Source organism: Daucus carota, chromosome 1, assembly GCF_001625215.2.
Source record: "Daucus carota subsp. sativus chromosome 1, DH1 v3.0, whole genome shotgun sequence".
Classification (NCBI taxonomy): Eukaryota; Viridiplantae; Streptophyta; class Magnoliopsida; order Apiales; family Apiaceae; genus Daucus; species Daucus carota.
Window position 1 is genome coordinate 18,931,133 of NC_030381.2, and position 18,159 is coordinate 18,949,291.

General features: G+C 32.3%; 1 protein-coding gene and 1 long non-coding RNA gene across 2 annotated transcripts in view; one reads left to right on the forward strand and one right to left on the reverse strand.

The window, feature by feature from the left end:
* Nucleotides 1-7,854: 7,854 nt before the first annotated feature.
* On the forward strand, nt 7,855-16,529 carry LOC108202235 (hypothetical protein). The gene is made up of 7 exons (XM_064092447.1): nt 7,855-7,957; nt 13,028-13,237; nt 14,730-14,809; nt 14,927-15,016; nt 15,204-15,352; nt 15,426-15,557; nt 16,233-16,529. Exons 2-7 carry the CDS (start codon nt 13,030-13,032, stop codon nt 16,420-16,422), a joined length of 849 nt encoding a protein of 282 aa, XP_063948517.1. The 5' UTR covers nt 7,855-7,957; nt 13,028-13,029; the 3' UTR covers nt 16,423-16,529.
* Nucleotides 16,530-16,854: 325 nt separating this feature from the next.
* The window catches only part of LOC135152353 (uncharacterized), a 29,176-nt gene continuing 27,871 nt past the window's right edge, over nt 16,855-18,159 (reverse strand). Inside the window, exon 2 of the long non-coding RNA XR_010291425.1 lies at nt 16,855-17,223. This is a non-coding gene — a long non-coding RNA (uncharacterized LOC135152353). The remainder of the gene's footprint in view (nt 17,224-18,159) is intronic.

Genomic DNA, 18,159 nt, shown 5'->3' on the forward strand with positions numbered 1-18,159 from the left:
ATATACACAGCATCTCCAACTTGCTTATTACACTATCTGTCACATCTCACTCGCCCTAGACTGCGTGCTCCGCATTTAGTGTGTCCGGTTTCCTATTTCACTTGAGCAAGTCCAACAATATCCTAGCAAATGTTTTATAAATATAATAAAAAATAATGTTCTAGTGATTATATTTAGTGGTGCCTCATTAATAAGGCAGTGTTAGATGTCTTAGTGTTTTAAACACCAGACATTGTTGGAGCATTCTTTTGCTTCAAATGTCTTAAATAATTTTGATTTAGGACATTAAATTAGGATACTGTTGGACTTGCTCTTAGAGCATCTCCAATAGTTGGCACCCTTCAAGGGGTGCCAACTTTGACACATAACTCAAAATATTATTTTTTATATTCACACTCTTCCAAATCATTTTTAGCACCCTTTTTTCAAAATACACTCCAATGGTTGGCAATTCAAGATGCCAACTTTATTAATAGAAAAATAATATTTTATGTATTATTGAGACCACAAATCTATATTTCATGTATTATTGGGACCACAAATGAAGTTGGCACCCTACTTTATGGGTTGCCAACTTTTGGCACCCCAAAGTCAACTCACTTGGCACTCTAATAGCACTTTTACATCTCCAATAGGGGTGCCAACAAGAGTGCCGGTCCATGTCATGCCACATGATATTGGCACCCCTCTTGGCACATGTCATTGGAGATGCTCTTAGTTGATCACCCTTTGATTTGGATGGGATGATGGATGGAAGAGAGGTTTTAATCGATACGTAATTTTATTTTTTGATTTTGCAGAGAGTACTCAGTAAGTGAATGAACAAGTTTTGAATTAAAAGGTGCACTCTTCTTGGATTCACATTTTCATTTTTAAGAGAGAGCCAATGCTTAAAATAGAATCAGTAAATGATTAAAGTTTTGCTGCAGAACTCTATATTTTATATAGATTTTCACGATCCAAATCTAAATACATATTATTTTTTTTGCATCATTGTGTGTCTTCAGAAGTAATTTTAAAAAATAATATATAAATAAGACATTTTTTTCATGTGGAATTCTGCCGTAGAACACCAACCAATACCAAAAATAAAGCAATGATTTCATGGATTCCATGTCTGATGATTTTCTCTTGAACATGACCCCATTTTCATATCCGTTGATTTAATGTATTTGCTATTGTTTTATTCTATTAGTATGATGATTTATATTATAATACTTATTTTATCATTATTATTATTATGAGCAATTTATTATTGTGTAATCAATATTTATCTTGCACGATTATTTGTATAATTTGTTGTTCAGTATCTCCTATTACAATTTCGAATCGCTAATGTATTTTAAGTGGGATTTTAGATCATAATAGAATTTTGTATATGTTTAATTTAGTGACAATGACGTGGTTACATGGTTTTATGATGATGGTGATGTGGTGGCTCTTGAAGATTTTATGAAAATAATATTTGTTATTATCTTTTTGTATGACTAGTTGAGAAACCGCGCGTTGCGGCGGCCTATAAAAATTATATTAATGATTCAATATTAATATTTGTATATAAAATAATTTTGTGACTGTCTATAAAATGTATATTAATGTTTCAAAATTAATATTTGTAGGATAAAATAAATTTTCTTTTATGAAAATCTTGATGTAATGCCAATACTAATATATAAAATTGCAAAATTGGACAATAATTCATGGTGAAAAAATAAAAAGAAATTTATGCACGTAATTAACAATTTAAAACACGACGAATCTTAATTTTATTTGTGTGTTTTTTAAAAGTAATCATGTTGTTACATTGTCACCTTCCTCCAATTTTTTTGATTGATTGTGCAAAAAAACATCTAACTTAAATCCGTGAGATAGCGGTCTATAACTACTCTTACTTGTAACAATCCTTATTTTTTAATACTGTATAAACAGTCTTCACTCTTGAACGGAGCAAACAGATTATACATGAATAATTTTTTCCTATATACAAAGTAGTTCATATAAAAATTAACAACAACAAACATGTCCGATGAACAAAACAAATATTATTATAAAATAATAGCGAACAAACATACATCACTAATAGTTAATTTATTGATATCATCTATCAATATCATGTCAAGACTATATTCTTTTCCCATGTTTGGATTTGTCGACTCCCACGTAGCGGTCTATAACTACCTTTGCTTGCAACAACCTTTATTTTTAATACTGTATAAACAGCCTTCACTTATCGAAGAACGACACCACCGAGTTAGAAATCGAGCAAGAGAACTATTACCACAGAGAGGTAGGGTTGTGGTATTGAAAGAGAGGAGGTTGTGTTTAGATATCCAAAACCCTACAATCTATAGGGGTATTTATAGGTGCAGAGAGACTTGTGTGCTACTCTTTCCCATAATTAAATAATCTGAAACAAAATCAGATTAAAACTTTCAAGCTACTATATTCCATAAATAAACTGAAACAAAATCAGATTCTGAAACTTGCTTCTAATATACCCGAAACTAAAAAGGTAGTTCTAATTTTTGATATTTTTCATCCAAAAATTCCGGAAAATTAGAAAATAGAACGGAGCGATGTGAGAGGCGCCACCTACACACCCAGAGAGAGGTACGGTTGTGGTATTGAAAGAGAAGAGTTTGTGTTTAGATGATCCAAAAACCTATCATCTATAGAGGTATTTATATGTGCAGAGAGACTTGTGTGCTACTCATTCTCATAATTAAATAATCTGAAACAAAATCAGATTAAAATTTTCAAGCTACTATATTCCATAAATAATCTGAAACAAAATCAGATTCTGAAACTTGCTTCCAATATACCCGAAACTAAAAAAGGTAGTTTTAATTTTTGATATTTTTCATTCAAAAATTCCAGAAAATTAGAAAAATAAAACGGAGCGATGTGAGATGCGCCACCTACACGCCCCTCGCTTCTCCTTTATATAAGTATATTGATGACTAGAGCTTTAATATTGGCAAGTGATTATTTTAATAATACATTTTTCTTTTTACGATTTCTCATCATTTCTACTATTTTATACAATTCAAAAGTGACTTTTAATAATATAAACACTATGTATGTTTATCGATATCTTTCATTTTTATACGGTATCTCTCATTTCTAATTAACTAGTTGAGAATCCGCGCGTTGCGGCGGCCTATAAAAATTATATTAATGATTCAATATTAATATTTGTATCATAAAATAATTTTGTGACTGTCTATAAAAATTATATTAACGTTTCAAAATTAATATCTTGTAGGATAAAATAAATTTATATTATAAAAATTTTGATGTAATATCAATACTAATATATAAAATTGAAAAATTGGACTATAATTCATGGTGAAAAAATAAAAATAAATTTATACATGTAATCAACAATTTAAAACACGATGAATCTTAATTTTATTTGTGTTTTTTTTAAAAGTAATTATGTTCATACATTGTCACCTTCCGCCAATTTTTTTGGCTTGATTGTGCACAAAAACATCTAATTTAAATCCGTGAGGTTGTGGTATTGAGAGATAGGAGGTTGTGTTTAGATGACCCAAAACCTTACGATCTATAGGGGTATTTATAAGTACAGAGAGACTTATGTACTACTCTTTCCCATAATTAAATAATCTGAAACAAAATTAGATTATAATTTTCAAGCTACTATATTCCGTAAATAATCTGAAACAAAATCAGATTCTGAAACTTACTTCTAATATACCCGAAACTAAAAAATGTAGTTCTAATTTTTGATATTTTTCATCCAAAAATTCCAAAAAATTAGAAAAATAGAACGGAGCGATGTGAGAGGCGCCACCTACACGCCCCTCGCTTCTCCACCATGTTTTCCTGTATACAAAGTAAATCATATAAAAATTAACAACAACAAACATGTCCGATGAACAAACAAATATTATAAAAGAATAACCAACAAACATACATCACTAATAGTTAATTTATGGATATCATCCATCAATATCATGTCAAGACTATATTCTTTCCCATGTTTGAATTTGTCGACTCCCACATAGCGATTTATAACTACCATTGCTTGTAACAACCTTTATTTTTTTAATATTATATAAACAGCCTTCACTTATCGTTGCAGAAGAACGGCACCACCGAGTTAGAAATCAAGCAAGAGAAGTTGTGGTATTGAGAGAGAAGAGGTTGTGTTTAGATGATCCAAAACCCTACGATCTATAAGGGTATTTATAGGTGCAGAGAGACTTGTGTGCTACTCTTTCCCATAATTAAATAATTCGAAACAAAATCAGATTAAAACTTTCAAATACTATATTCCATAAATAATCTGAAACAAAATCAAATTCTGAAACTTGCTTCTAATATACCCGAAACTAAAAAAGGTAGTTCTAATATTTGATATTTTTCATCCAAAAATTCAAAAAAATTAGAAAAATAGAACGGAGCGATGTGAGAGGCGCCACATACACGAGAAGTTGTGGTATTGAGAGAGAAGAGGTTGTGTTTAGATGATCCAAAACCCTACGATCTATAAGGGTATTTATAGGTGCAGAGAGACTTGTGTGCTAATCTTTCCCATAATTAAATAATTCGAAACAAAATCAGATAAAAACTTTCAAATACTATATTCCATAAATAATCTGAAACAAAATCAAATTCTGAAACTTGCTTCTAATATACCCGAAACTAAAAAAGGTAGTTCTAATATTTGATATTTTTCATCCAAAAATTCCAGAAAATTAGAAAAATAGAACGGAGCGATGTGAGAGGCGCCACATACACGCCCCTCGCTTCTCCTTTATATAAGTATATTGATTCGGATTTTTTATGACAAAAAAATTAATTCAGATTTTTATTTTCTATCACTTGTATAAACCGCACCTTATTCTTACTTTTTGCTAAATATTGACCGACATGATACATTCCCACGTTGAGCACCGTAATTTGCTTCTAAAGCAGCCTCGATTATTGACCACGATCTAATGCTTACCTTTCTTGCTGGGTCTTCTTCCCTAATCCCTCCCGATACCTTTTTAATCATTCATTGCATCACAAATCCATAACTTCAAACGAACTTCAATGCCTGTTTACATAGGGCAACATAAATTTATAGCGTTCAATAAATTCTAGTATTTCACAAGTATTATATATACTTAACTACTCCCTCCGTTTTAATTTATAAGTCCATTTTGAAATAAACACGCATATTAAGAAAATAATTGGTTAAAAAGAATCTTATCTCATGTATCATTAATTTGTACATTGATAAGGGATAAAAGAGTTGAGTTTCAAAAAAATCACAATAAATATATGAATTTAGTGCATTGAGAAATTAGAATAATGTTGAGTTTCAAAAAAATCATAATTAATATAGAGATAAATTTGTGTTGAAAGAAGAGAGGGACAAATATTTTGAGACAAATTTTTTTTCCAAATGGACCTATAAATTGAGACGGAGGGAGTAGTATTTAATGTATAGTTCCTCCGTCCCATTTTATTATCACATTTCTATTTTTCTCAGACAAATTGACCAAAAATTATAAGTCACCTTTATATTATTTTTAAAACTGAAAATAACATATTAGAGTTGATTAAAAACTATTTTTGGTAACATATTTTTTTATTTTATCAATTGATAAAATATTAATAAATTTAAGTTAAACTTTGGTCAATTTGACTAGTCAAAAATCAAATGCAACAACTAAAAAGATACGGATGGAGTATTATTATAAAAATTAATACTTTCTTCGTCCCTTTTTAGTTGTCACTTTGACCTTTTGCACGTAATTTTGGTTGATTAAAAAACATATTTCCACTTATTATTTTTCAATTTTTTTATGAATTAAAGTTTATAGTTTATATTTTTATTCATATATAGAAAATGTTAAAATGAGCAGAAGTATGTTTTTTAATCGGCTTAAATTAAATGCAAAAGTCAAATTGACAACTAAAAAGAGACTGACGGAGTAGTAAACAAAAAATAAAAATAAAGTTTTACAAGTTAAAACCAATATTATAAATAAATAAATAACTTAAGTAATTTAACAAAGAGGAAAAAAGAAGACAAGAGGGAAGCCAATCACAGCTTGCGCTGAAGAACAGTGTCACAGTCTACCCTAAGTCATCCTCACTGACTGCCCACAATCACAACTCCCTCTATTCAATACGGTGCTTTACAATCTCACTTAACTTTCCAAATTTCGAGGTATGAATTGTTATTCTGTAATCTTTTTGTATCTTTTGTGATTTTGTGTAAAGAGATTGTTAATTGGGGGTTCCGGGTTCCTTTGAAATTTGAATTGTGGTAGTCTAATTTGGAACATCATCCTGATTAGAAGTAAAATTGTCAAAACGAAATCAAATAAAGAAGAAGTAATCCTCAAAAATTAGAAGTTTAAGTATACATGTCAGAATGGAGCAACAAAAGGAGCCGTAAAAGATTTACAAGTTTCGTACCGAAACAATCTCAGACCGTTTTAAAGTGAAGGTTTAGAATTACACAACAGAGTAGCATTGAGTTGATTACTAATGTAGCCATTAATAATTATTGATGTCTTCCTATACGCAGTCTGTCACCAGGGAATAGTATGCCTAATTGCCTACCAAAAAAATATGTAGTTCTGGCCCTTCCGGCAAAGTATAATGCCAGAAGGAAACACAGAGCTACTACTTTGTATAGCTCTTTGGATCCTAGGAATTCATTTTTAAGTTTCAATAACTCAATATTGTTTTTTTTTTCATATTAGGAGTATTCTATAATTAAATATTTGAGCCCCCCAAAGATTTTAGTCGTGATTCCGCCTTTGTACACAGGGACTAGATTTGTGATGATGCCATTACATAACACGTAAAATTCGTCACATTTACATTATATAATTGAAAAAAATAATAAAAATTATATCATTAGAAAGTATATTTAGTCTATTTTAATATGCAATTTTCAGATTTTAAAAATAATGAATAGATACTTTGTACTAATCTTTAGTCAAAAATTGGTCAATTTGACTTCTTGAAAATTAAAATGGACATGTAAAAGGGGATGGAGGGAGTACACTTGATTGTTAATGTCAAGACATATAGACAGCTAGTCCAATCCATTCAGTCAAATTTTTAGGGTTTTGCTGCAGCTTATGAAATTCAAGCTGCACAAAATATAAAAATATTAGGGTCAGTGTTAATGGCAAGTTACATAATAGATTAATAGGTAGAAACTATGATGCGATGCAACATCACTGCTGTACTGAAATTTGAAATTGAAGGAGGAAAAGAGATCATTTATACCCAAAAGGTACCTTACTCAAAATCGTGAATCCACGATACTAACCTGCAAAGAAAAGGAATCAAATTAGATCCACTATGATAGCATAAACAGAGTAAAACAATTGAATAGTATGTAATAAAACCCATTGAAGAACACCAACCCGATGGTAGCACCTCCTGAGACCCTCTTTAAAATTTGAATTGAAGAAGAAGAAGCGCTGTATATGGAAAACAGTTAATGCACGGTAGAATCGTGGGTGGTTTGCTGTCAAATTCAAACTAACTCCGGGTATAACCCATTTAAGCCTGGGTTATACACGAAACAACGTATAATCATATGAAACTGGGTGCGGGTAAGATCCGGATTCAATGGATCTACCTGGTTTATAAGGAAAAAGACAGCTTTGTCCTTAAATTGTGGGCTGCTGTTAAAAAGAAAAAGGGTATATCTTGTCTTTTGTCAAATCCTTTGTATTCAGGAATTAGGATTATATAGATATAGATATAGATTAACTAAATACAGGAAACGTTTTTAAAGCTCCACTTTAACCGTACGGGTTAACGTGTAACCTAGTTCTATATGAATTCTTATTACTGTGTAACTATTATAATTCTTTTCAACAAAACGAGGCCCAAGAAAACATCAACAGCAGGAGTGGGAGCTTAAATAACCCACCCCCAATTGCTTGTATATATCTGTACGCTAAGAAAGGTATGTTTCGAGGATTAGGTCTTTTCACTTTTCTCATTTTATCAGCTCAGATTTGCCTTGTTTTCTTCATTTTTGGCCTTTTAATTCATTGATTTTACTTCAGTTGCTGCTTAAGTTCCCCTATTTTTCCTAGATTTGGAGCCCAAAGACCCCTAATTTTGTTTTTTTTATATGAATATGTATTGTATGTTGTATCTACCGGTTCTTTGTCATGTATTTACTTGTGGGGAGGAGTCTGTATCGATTTCGATTTATATGAATTGGGTTTGCTTTGAATCGACTGTTTTATTGGAATTCTAGTAAAATTTGTATTTTATTGTTATTATTGTAAATTTGATAATTCAATGTGTGGTCTGTGCTTTTCACCCTCTTGATAATTGAATTACTGAATGGATGGGAAAGATGGTCTAATTACGATCTGTAGTATATTTAGTAGTTGTACTCGTTCTACAGATTTGTGTAATTGTGTTGGATATGGCTTCCCTACAGTCCAGCTCGTTCTCTTCAACTTCTGTCCTAACTTCAGAAGTTGCTGAAGTCGTCTATCATATGCACTTTCGCACCATCGTTGAGTGCACATTTCTTTTGATGATTCCAATATAAATACCCCTTGTGTATATGCTCTTGGCATCATAAGTTTTGTTTATATTTCAATATTTTGTATACTTGTATAGACTACTTTCAAAATCTTGTGCTTCTATGTAGGAAACTACATAAGCAAATTCATTTGCACTTTGTTGGTTGTTTCTCTCATAGTCTCATTCATAAATCATACTCCCTTCGTCCGAACCATTTCTTTACACTTTCCTTTTTGGGGTGTCCCATTCAATTCTTTACATTTCAAAACTTACCAAAAATAGTCAATGGGTCCCACCACTTATCCATTTTTTTTCCCTTTTCACACTACTTTTACTCCACTATCTTCTTTTTATACATTAAAAATCAATGGGTCCCACCACTTCACCCACTTTTCTTTCTCTTTTCCACTACTTTATACATATTTCTTCCTAATACAAGTCCTTCCTAATAACAATAACAATACATAAGAAAAACAACAATACAGATCTTCCTTGATCAGCGGTTAACTAGTCTTCATTCTGTGAAGCTACCCTCTCGATAACAGCGGTTAGCCGTTCCACGGCATTATCGATCGCATCCTTGGTTTTTTCGTTGATCTCATCCTTCATCGCAACCAGCTCCTTTTGAAAGCAGTATTCCACTTGCAATTTCAGCTCCTTGGTTTCTTCCTGCAATTTTTTAACATATTTTTTCAGCCTACCCAGATCTTGGTATAGCACTAGATTGTGTACTATTAAGAACATGCATAAAACTGATACAAGTCCCGGCGATTTTTTAGCTACTTCTTCTAGGCGTGAACAGTTTGCATCTGATAACTGAGAAGAAGAAGAAGAAGAAGACATTATCAAGGAAGACGAAATTGATTCTGTGTTACCTTTCGAAAAACTAGCTCAGTTATAAATAGATATACAGCTTTTCCGGCCATCATCGACAACAAGACTGTGTCCATCTCGCACCGTCCCGTCCCCTCAATCAATTGATTCTCTGCTAGTTATACAATTGATTCTCTGCACATATTCTCTGCTAGTTCGACCCCTTCTCCTCTCCTCTCCTCTCCTCCTTGACTACCGAATACTCTGTCTTTTTAGAATTAAAAGATTTACTTTTGTAAATCTTTGTTCCCGTGTTCATGTGACGTTTGACTTAATTTAAAAGAAATTACTTCTGGCTTAAAGTGTAAAAGTAGATTAAAAGTCAGAAGTAATGTGTATTTATAAGTCAGTAAAAGTAACACAAGTTTTTTTTTTGTTGCTAAATAGTAACACAAGTTATTATAATCACCTAGACTCAGACGCTCACAGAACGCGATCATAAGCTTTCTTAATGGTTGATCACGGTTCATAGTGAAGGAGAAATCAGCCATTCCTTCTTTTTGCACCTTGATTGTTACCTTCTCATCGTCTTCTGTCTTGATCACATGACCTCCACCTAGATCACCACCACCATTACTTGCATCATTGGCTCTTTCCATTACTTCTTCACTCTTCTTCTACAGCTCTTATGTCACTCTATATAATAACAGAGGTCTGCTATTTTTCACAAGACTCTTTTTACCCATGAAAAAGCTATGAATTCCAGCAGATAATTATCTTTTTTACTATGGACAGGGTCAGAATTGTAACTGGCATACTCCATGAACAAAATAAAAAGATAATGGTACTGTTGATGACAAGAATCCAGACAAATGTGTCCATCTGATAAGTAATGTGTACTTATAAGTCAGTAAAAGTGCGTATAAATTACGAAAAACAAGACGGAAGTTATGGGAAAAGCTGAATCTTATTAAATCTTTGTCTGCGTAACTTTGCCCTCCCCCATCAGATAAATTTATTTTATAATTCTACTAGTTGAAAAGCCGCGCTTTGCGGCGGCCTATAAAAATCATATTAACGATTCAAAATTAGTATTTGTAAGATAAAATAAATGTGTGGCAGTTTATAAAAATTATATTAATTATTCAAAATTAATGTTTGCAGAATAAAATAAATTTTATATTATAAACATCTCGATACAATACCAATTTTATATAGATACAATACCAATATTAATATATAAAATTACAAAATTGGACTATAATTCATGAGTGAAAAAATGAAAATAAATTTCTACACATAATTAACGATTTAAAGTATGACGAATCTTAATTTTAATTGTGTGTTTTTTTAAAGTAATCATGTTTTTCATAATTTGATGGATCACAAACATCATATAATTAAATAAATAAATTTTAAATGAAATAAATTTTAAATGAAAAAAGATTCAATAAATGATATTTATTTATTATTTCTTTTTAGTAATAATATTAAATAAAATATTACATTTAATTAATGATCCAATCTATAATTTTTAAATATCATAAATGTTTTGATTAAAATAATATTTAAATAAATTGATCTAATATAAAATTATGAATTAAAAAATAAAATTTTAAAATTTTATAACTATTTATAACTGAGCTAAATACAAGTCCTCCTTGTTTGTGTTTAAAAAATTATACAGCATATCTAATATAAAAATTTTTTAAATATAAAATTATGAATTAAAAAATAAATTTTTAAAATTTTATTTTTAAATTTTTTAAATTTTATAAACGGAAAAGCTGTATATCTATTTATAACTGAGCTAGTTTTTCGAAAGGTAACACAGAATCAATTTCGTCTTCCTTGATAATGTCTTCTTCTTCTTCTTCTTCTCAGTTATCAGATGCAAACTGTTCACGCCTAGAAGAAGTAGCTAAAAAATCGCCGGGACTTGTATCAGTTTTATGCATGTTCTTAATAGTACACAATCTAGTGCTATACCAAGATCTGGGTAGGCTGAAAAAATATGTTAAAAAATTGCAGGAAGAAACCAAGGAGCTGAAATTGCAAGTGGAATACTGCCTTCAAAAGGAGCTGGTTGCGATGAAGGATGAGATCAACGAAAAAACCAAGGATGCGATCGATAATGCCGTGGAACGGCTAACCGCTGTTATCGAGAGGGTAGCTTCACAGAATGAAGACTAGTTAACCGCTGATCAAGGAAGATCTGTATTGTTGTTTTTCTTATGTATTGTTATTGTTATTAGGAAGGACTTGTATTAGGAAGAAATATGTATAAAGTAGTGGAAAAGAGAAAGAAAAGTGGGTGAAGTGGTGGGACCCATTGATTTTTAATGTATAAAAAGAAGATAGTGGAGTAAAAGTAGTGTGAAAAGGGAAAAAAAATGGATAAGTGGTGGGACCCATTGACTATTTTTGGTAAGTTTTGAAATGTAAAGAATTGAATGGGACACCCCAAAAAGGAAAGTGTAAAGAAATGGTTCGGACGAAGGGAGTATGATTTATGAATGAGACTATGAGGGAAACAACCAACAAAGTGCAAATGAATTTGCTTATGTAGTTTCCTACATAGAAGCACAAGATTTTGAAAGTAGTCTATACAAGTATACAAAATATTGAAATATAAACAAAACTTATGATGCCAAGAGCATATACACAAGGGGTATTTATATTGGAATCATCAAAAGAAATGTGCACTCAACGATGGTGCGAAAGTGCATATGATAGACGACTTCAGCAACTTCTGAAGTTAGGACAGAAGTTGAAGAGAACGAGCTGGACTGTAGGGAAGCCATATCCAACACAATTACACAAATCTGTAGAACGAGTACAACTACTAAATATACTACAGATCGTAATTAGACCATCTTTCCCATCCATTCAGTAATTCAATTATCAAGAGGGTGAAAAGCACAGACCACACATTGAATTATCAAATTTACAATAATAACAATAAAATACAAATTTTACTAGAATTCCAATAAAACAGTCGATTCAAAGCAAACCCAATTCATATAAATCGAAATCGAAACAGACTCCTCCCCACAAGTAAATACATGACAAAGAACCGGTAGATACAACATACAATACATATTCATATAAAAAAAACAAAATTAGGGGTCTTTGGGCTCCAAATCTAGGAAAAATAGGGGAACTTAAGCAGCAACTGAAGTAAAATCAATGAATTAAAAGGCCAAAAATGAAGAAAACAAGGCAAATCTGAGCTGATAAAATGAGAAAAGTGAAAAGACCTAATCCTCGAAACATACCTTTCTTAGCGTACAGATATATACAAGCAATTGGGGGTGGGTTATTTAAGCTCCCACTCCTGCTGTTGATGTTTTCTTGGGCCTCGTTTTGTTGAAAAGAATTATAATAGTTACACAGTAATAAGAATTCATATAGAACTAGGTTACACGTTAACCCGTACGGTTAAAGTGGAGCTTTAAAAACGTTTCCTGTATTTAGTTAATCTGTATTTAGTTGCTCTCCTGATTAAAACTGAATATCTATGTGGAGATGCGCGCACCCACCCACACACATACACAAGGATTTGAAATTCTGAATTTGGGTATACCTACTTTACGAATTATGGTTTTTGTTCAAGTTATTTATGAGCTGGATTTTGGATCTTAAGCTCTGTTATGTTGTGGTTTTTTTTGTGTTGCAGGAATGGATATGAATGAGAAAATAGAGATATTGAAATCAGAATTTCAAAAGCTGTCAAAGGATGGACAAGCTTGGGTGCAACATTTATCAGTGGAGATGAATAAACAAGAGTGGTTTCAGAAGTTGCCCCCTTTTATTCAAAACATACCTCCACTTCAACTCTATGTTGCACTTGTGGTCTTGTTCCTCACCATGTTTTTCTTCTTTATAGGTAACCTTATATTTTTTCTACTCATCTTTGTGTTTACACTTCTTTAAATATCATGTATATACAGTTGCAAACTACTTAGTGGTGATTTTTTGTAATCACCTATGATTTGTGCTACTGTGCCTGGTGACTTATAGCTGTTGTACAATGTAGTATTTCTGTGCAACATGACCCTATAATCCTATATATAAATATATGATGGATAATGAAATTAAATCATGATGCAGGACAAGGGGAAATTGGGGTTGAACAAAGGGGATTAATACCTATCTCTGCAGAGTCAGTGGAGTACTAGAGTCGCATAGAATCATAAGATTTATCCAATAATATAATTCATAAGATTTATGCAGTAATATCAGTTTTCATATTCGTCTCTGTTCAATAATGAACGACTACATGAGTTTAAAATCTAAGTAGCAAAATTGTTACTTGGAAGCCAACTAGCCAAGTAATTTCGTAATGTAAAGAAGAGTGAATAATGTTATATATCTTCTGTTGAAGGAAACAAACCCTTAAATTATTCTACAACTATAATCAAGAATCTTCCTAATAAATATACTTATACTTAATATAAATAAACTACCTAATGAATTATAATTTTACTTATAAAACTGAATAATAATGTATAAAAAATATAATTAACTTTATTATTCCTTGTGCCGCATCAACTCTGCTTCTGGAACAGGTATACCTTGCTTGTGCTGAAATAGAATTATTGGAGCATTATTATATGCAACCCGGTACTTGCCCACATTATCACCTTATATTCCACTCTTCTGCCTCTCTCATAAAGCCCAATACTTTGATTGGACTTCTAATCATAAATTAGGCATAATTTTAATATTTTTGATCATTATATAAACCTTGCACAGTATATAATGTTTTCAAAACAGGTCAAGACTATGTTCATTATGTTAGTGAGCAGTGAGCTGTGAGCACAATGATACATTAGATAGGTGGGGGTAAGGCTGATGTTAAGCTCCACGGTTTCTTCTTAATTTGCGCTTGCTGATATGGTTAGAAAGGATTGTGCTTCTAATATGGAGCATAAGAAACTTGGTGGTATGTACTAGAAATAATGTAAAACAGCAAATGCCAAAACTAAAAATTATTCACTTCATTATGCACAGTCCATCTAAAATATCCTTGGCTATTAATATATAGTAACCTTAACTTTGGTCCTGATATTTGTTATACAGTAAATGTATAGCTTCTACTGGAAGGCATCCCGGTATGTTCAACTTGTTTAGGCCATTTTTTTTCTGTTTTTTAATATCTGGAGCAGATAGTGGTGGTTTGGTTTCGATGGGTGCAGAAGCTGAAGGTAGGGATAGGGGTCTGGGAAATGGGTGCTAGAGGGGCTAGTGGACCTGGCGAATCTACTTTCAGTATCTTGTCTTACAAAAAGATTACCATAACTCTTAACAATAAATTTGGATGATATTGCATCACGAATTTTTCTTGGCTTGTCATATAATGTTCTTTTACTTTGCAGTTCGGTTATTCAACCGCAAGACATCTAATACCATATTACTCACTGGGCTAAGTGGAAGTGGAAAAACTGTCCTATTCTATCAGGGAAGAACCTAGAGCTGAAGTTTTCACTGCTCTTGTTTCTGACCAGAATTTTAGTACAGGTTTTTTTTTTTATTTTCGGTAATGCTCTTATATGACCCAACTTTAATCATATGCCAGCTTCGAGATGGTTCTGCTCATCAGGGTACTGTAACGTCAATGGAACCAAATGAGGGCAGCTTTGTGCTACACTCTGAGACCACTAAGGTAAACTGGTTTCCCTTTGGTATAGCGTTGAAACATATTTCAAGCATGTTCTGTCAGTAAATAATTCGAGGTCTGATTGTCAGTGAGTATAGTAGCTCGGTCTGTTGGTATGTACATCTCCAGCAGTGTCTGCATTAGCTTACGGGTGACATGTATTTTACGGTGCTCCCCTTTTTGTCATTTGCAGAAGGGCAAGGTAAAACCTGTACACTTAGTTGATGTTCCTGGACACTCTCGCCTTCAAACTAAACTTGATGACTTCTTGCCTCAAGCAGCTGGAGTAGTGTTTGTGGTGGATGCTGTAGAATTTGTACCTAAATCCCGTGCTGTGTCAGAGTATGTTTGTATAAAGTGTGGAAGTTTAAAAGTTTGGGTGAAAATTACACCTCTCTAAGTTTGTCTTTTGCAGGTACTTATATGACATTTTGACAAAAGCAAGTGTGGTCAAGAAAAATATACCAGTACTTATCTTATGTAACAAAGTGGACAAGGTCACCGCACATACCAAAGAGTTCATCAGAAAACAACTGGAAAAGGAAATGTATGCCCTTGCTTCTAAAGCATTATCATGTTTTCATACTTTTCTTTCTGCTAGTTGACATGCCAACATTTCTCATAATTTGTGTTTAGTATGATACATGGGATGGGATGAAATCAAGTTGTTCTATTAACAGATACATAATATCTTCTTTCTTGTGTATATTGTGAACTTCATTTCTTTCAATTATAAGATTCTCGCACTGAAATCCTTCACAAATTTCGTCAGAAAATTTCTCACACTATGGCATATCTTGTTCTGACATGTACATGTTTTTTTTAATGAAATATGTTAGTTTGTATGAAATGATTAAATGAAAATGGGCAGGGAGATGCCAGTTATGTTTTTTTTTTTCCAGTAAACAAAGACACTCACAAATTTCAATCATATTATTTGATTTGAAATGTCTACACTAATCCCTTTTAGTTTTTCTTCTACTGTTTGATTAGTTGTTAGCACTATGCAAGTTTAGAAATGAATTGAAAAGTTATATTTAATTGTTTTGCAATGATCTGTCGTATTGTATATTTAATTCATATCCGGTCTGAATAATTGACTTTGCATGCAGTTTGATATATGATGTGCCTACAAATTGATATCAGATGTATCTTGCATTTTGTGGGACACATTCAATTGAATTCTGTTATTTCTTAGTGCTCTACTCTTCATTTCTAACAGTGACAAACTTCGAGCATCTCGAAATGTGGTGTCCGAAGCTGACGTCTCTAATGAGTTCACACTTGGTATACCTGGTGAGACATTTGCATTTTCTCACTGTCGTAACAAGGTGACTGTTGCTGAAGCTTCTGGCGGGACAGGAGAAATAACTCAATTGGAGCTTTTCATCCGAGAGCATGTAAAGCCTTGAGAATTTCTTTTTAAATTCATTTAGTTAATTAGGTTCCAACATTAAGGATTGCATCAGAACTGTTTAAACTGTGAAATCAATGGATGGAAGGTATCTTTTAGATTGAACCGCTTCTGCTTAGTTTTACACCCTTCAACTGAATTCGAACTTGCTGAGTAACATGAATATTACCGACATTAATTATCTTTGCATTCTGTTAATGCAAAAGTTTAAGGTTAAGGTACTGTTTGACATTGTTTACAGTATTTTGATTTTCGGAGTATTTTGTTAATATTTTGATTTTGAATTGAAAATCCTTGCAAAACACTAATGATCTTGCAATTTAGGAGTAAAACGTTACATAAATTAACGTTTAAGACTTCTAACGCTTTATCATGCAACTCTTAGGATTTCTAAAAGTTAGATCGTGTAACGTTAAAACAAAAAAGAAGATAGAAGCAACACGATTTAGCGTTTTACATATAAAAATTATAAGTCGTGGCCATCTTCTTCGGCACCGGCATCGGTGTTTCGGGTCATTTTCTTACAAATTGTGATACTCGAGGCCAACACCCAAAAATTGCTCAAGGATTTAAAGTTGAGTCTAGACTAATGCCAGTACATTAACCAATCACATATCAACTAGTCTTATGTAGTACAGTTCATTTTACTAAATATCTAGGCTCTATTGCCCTCTTTTACAGAGGAAAATTTTCCTAACAGCTATAGGGGTAAATTGCCCCCTTCTACCCAAGTAAACATCTTCCTTGCAGTATAGAGGCTCAATCACAATTCACAAGTGAGATAATTTGTACAGTATACCTGCAAACAGCACAAATATAGATGTGAGACCATGATATATACATATATTAGCATCTCCAACAGTCTCTTAGTTGGCTCCTAAACATAATATAAAAAATATGGATCTTCGCAATTTAGTACAAAATTAAGAGTGTGAACTCCAACAATGCTCTCTATATTTATTCTCCATTTCATATTTTATTCATAGTGGGCTCCACTATGACAAAGATTTAAATAGAAAGAGAAGGAAAGTGAAATAAAAGAGAGGGAAAAGTGGGGATAATTGGAGGAAAGAATTTTTTATTGTTAAATATAAGTTAAGAGCCAAGTTGCGGTGTTCGCAAAAATCTACACTACACGCAAGCGCACGTGATCACAAGTAATATATTAAGTTCGATCCCACAGAGACTGGTGAATTAAGAATACGCACCTATGCAACAATGTATGATCAATTATCACTGCTAAGACAATTAACAAGGATTGGTTTCTTTTATACTAATAACTAAAATTTACTAATCAATTTCAGAATAGGAAAACACATGGGATTCTAACTTCATTATCGAATTCATCTAGAATTGAATTTACTGATTAACATGCGACTGTTGATCCTAATCAGACAACACGAAAGTAATACATGCCAACTCTCGTTGCACACATATCATACCAATCAAAATCCACAATTAAGATAGAAATCTCATGGACACCAACAAAGCTCAGACCCTATATCTCTATAGCGGTAGTGTAAGCAGAGAGGTTTAATAACAAGTCATCTATCGCGATTACATAGGGTGATAAAAATAGTTCAAGTCTACCACAAATTATGTTTCATTCACATAATCCTATGTTTACATGGCATAGTTCTAAATTCAATCATCCACTCTCGCTTCAGAAAGAATTAACAAACAACTTAGAAGTTAGCTACGCTCCTAAGAAGAATAAGCACGGCTCATGCAAAGA

Excerpts from the sequence above, each read along its gene's own strand:
- LOC108202235 (XM_064092447.1), top strand. The coding sequence starts at position 13,030 with ATGGATATGAATGAGAAAATAGAGATATTGAAATCAGAATTTCAAAAG. Across the intron at positions 15,017-15,203 it reads TACACTCTGAGACCACTAAG|AAGGGCAAGGTAAAACCTGT; the intron begins GTAAACTGGTTT and ends TGTCATTTGCAG. Across the intron at positions 15,558-16,232 it reads AAACAACTGGAAAAGGAAAT|TGACAAACTTCGAGCATCTC; the intron begins GTATGCCCTTGC and ends CATTTCTAACAG.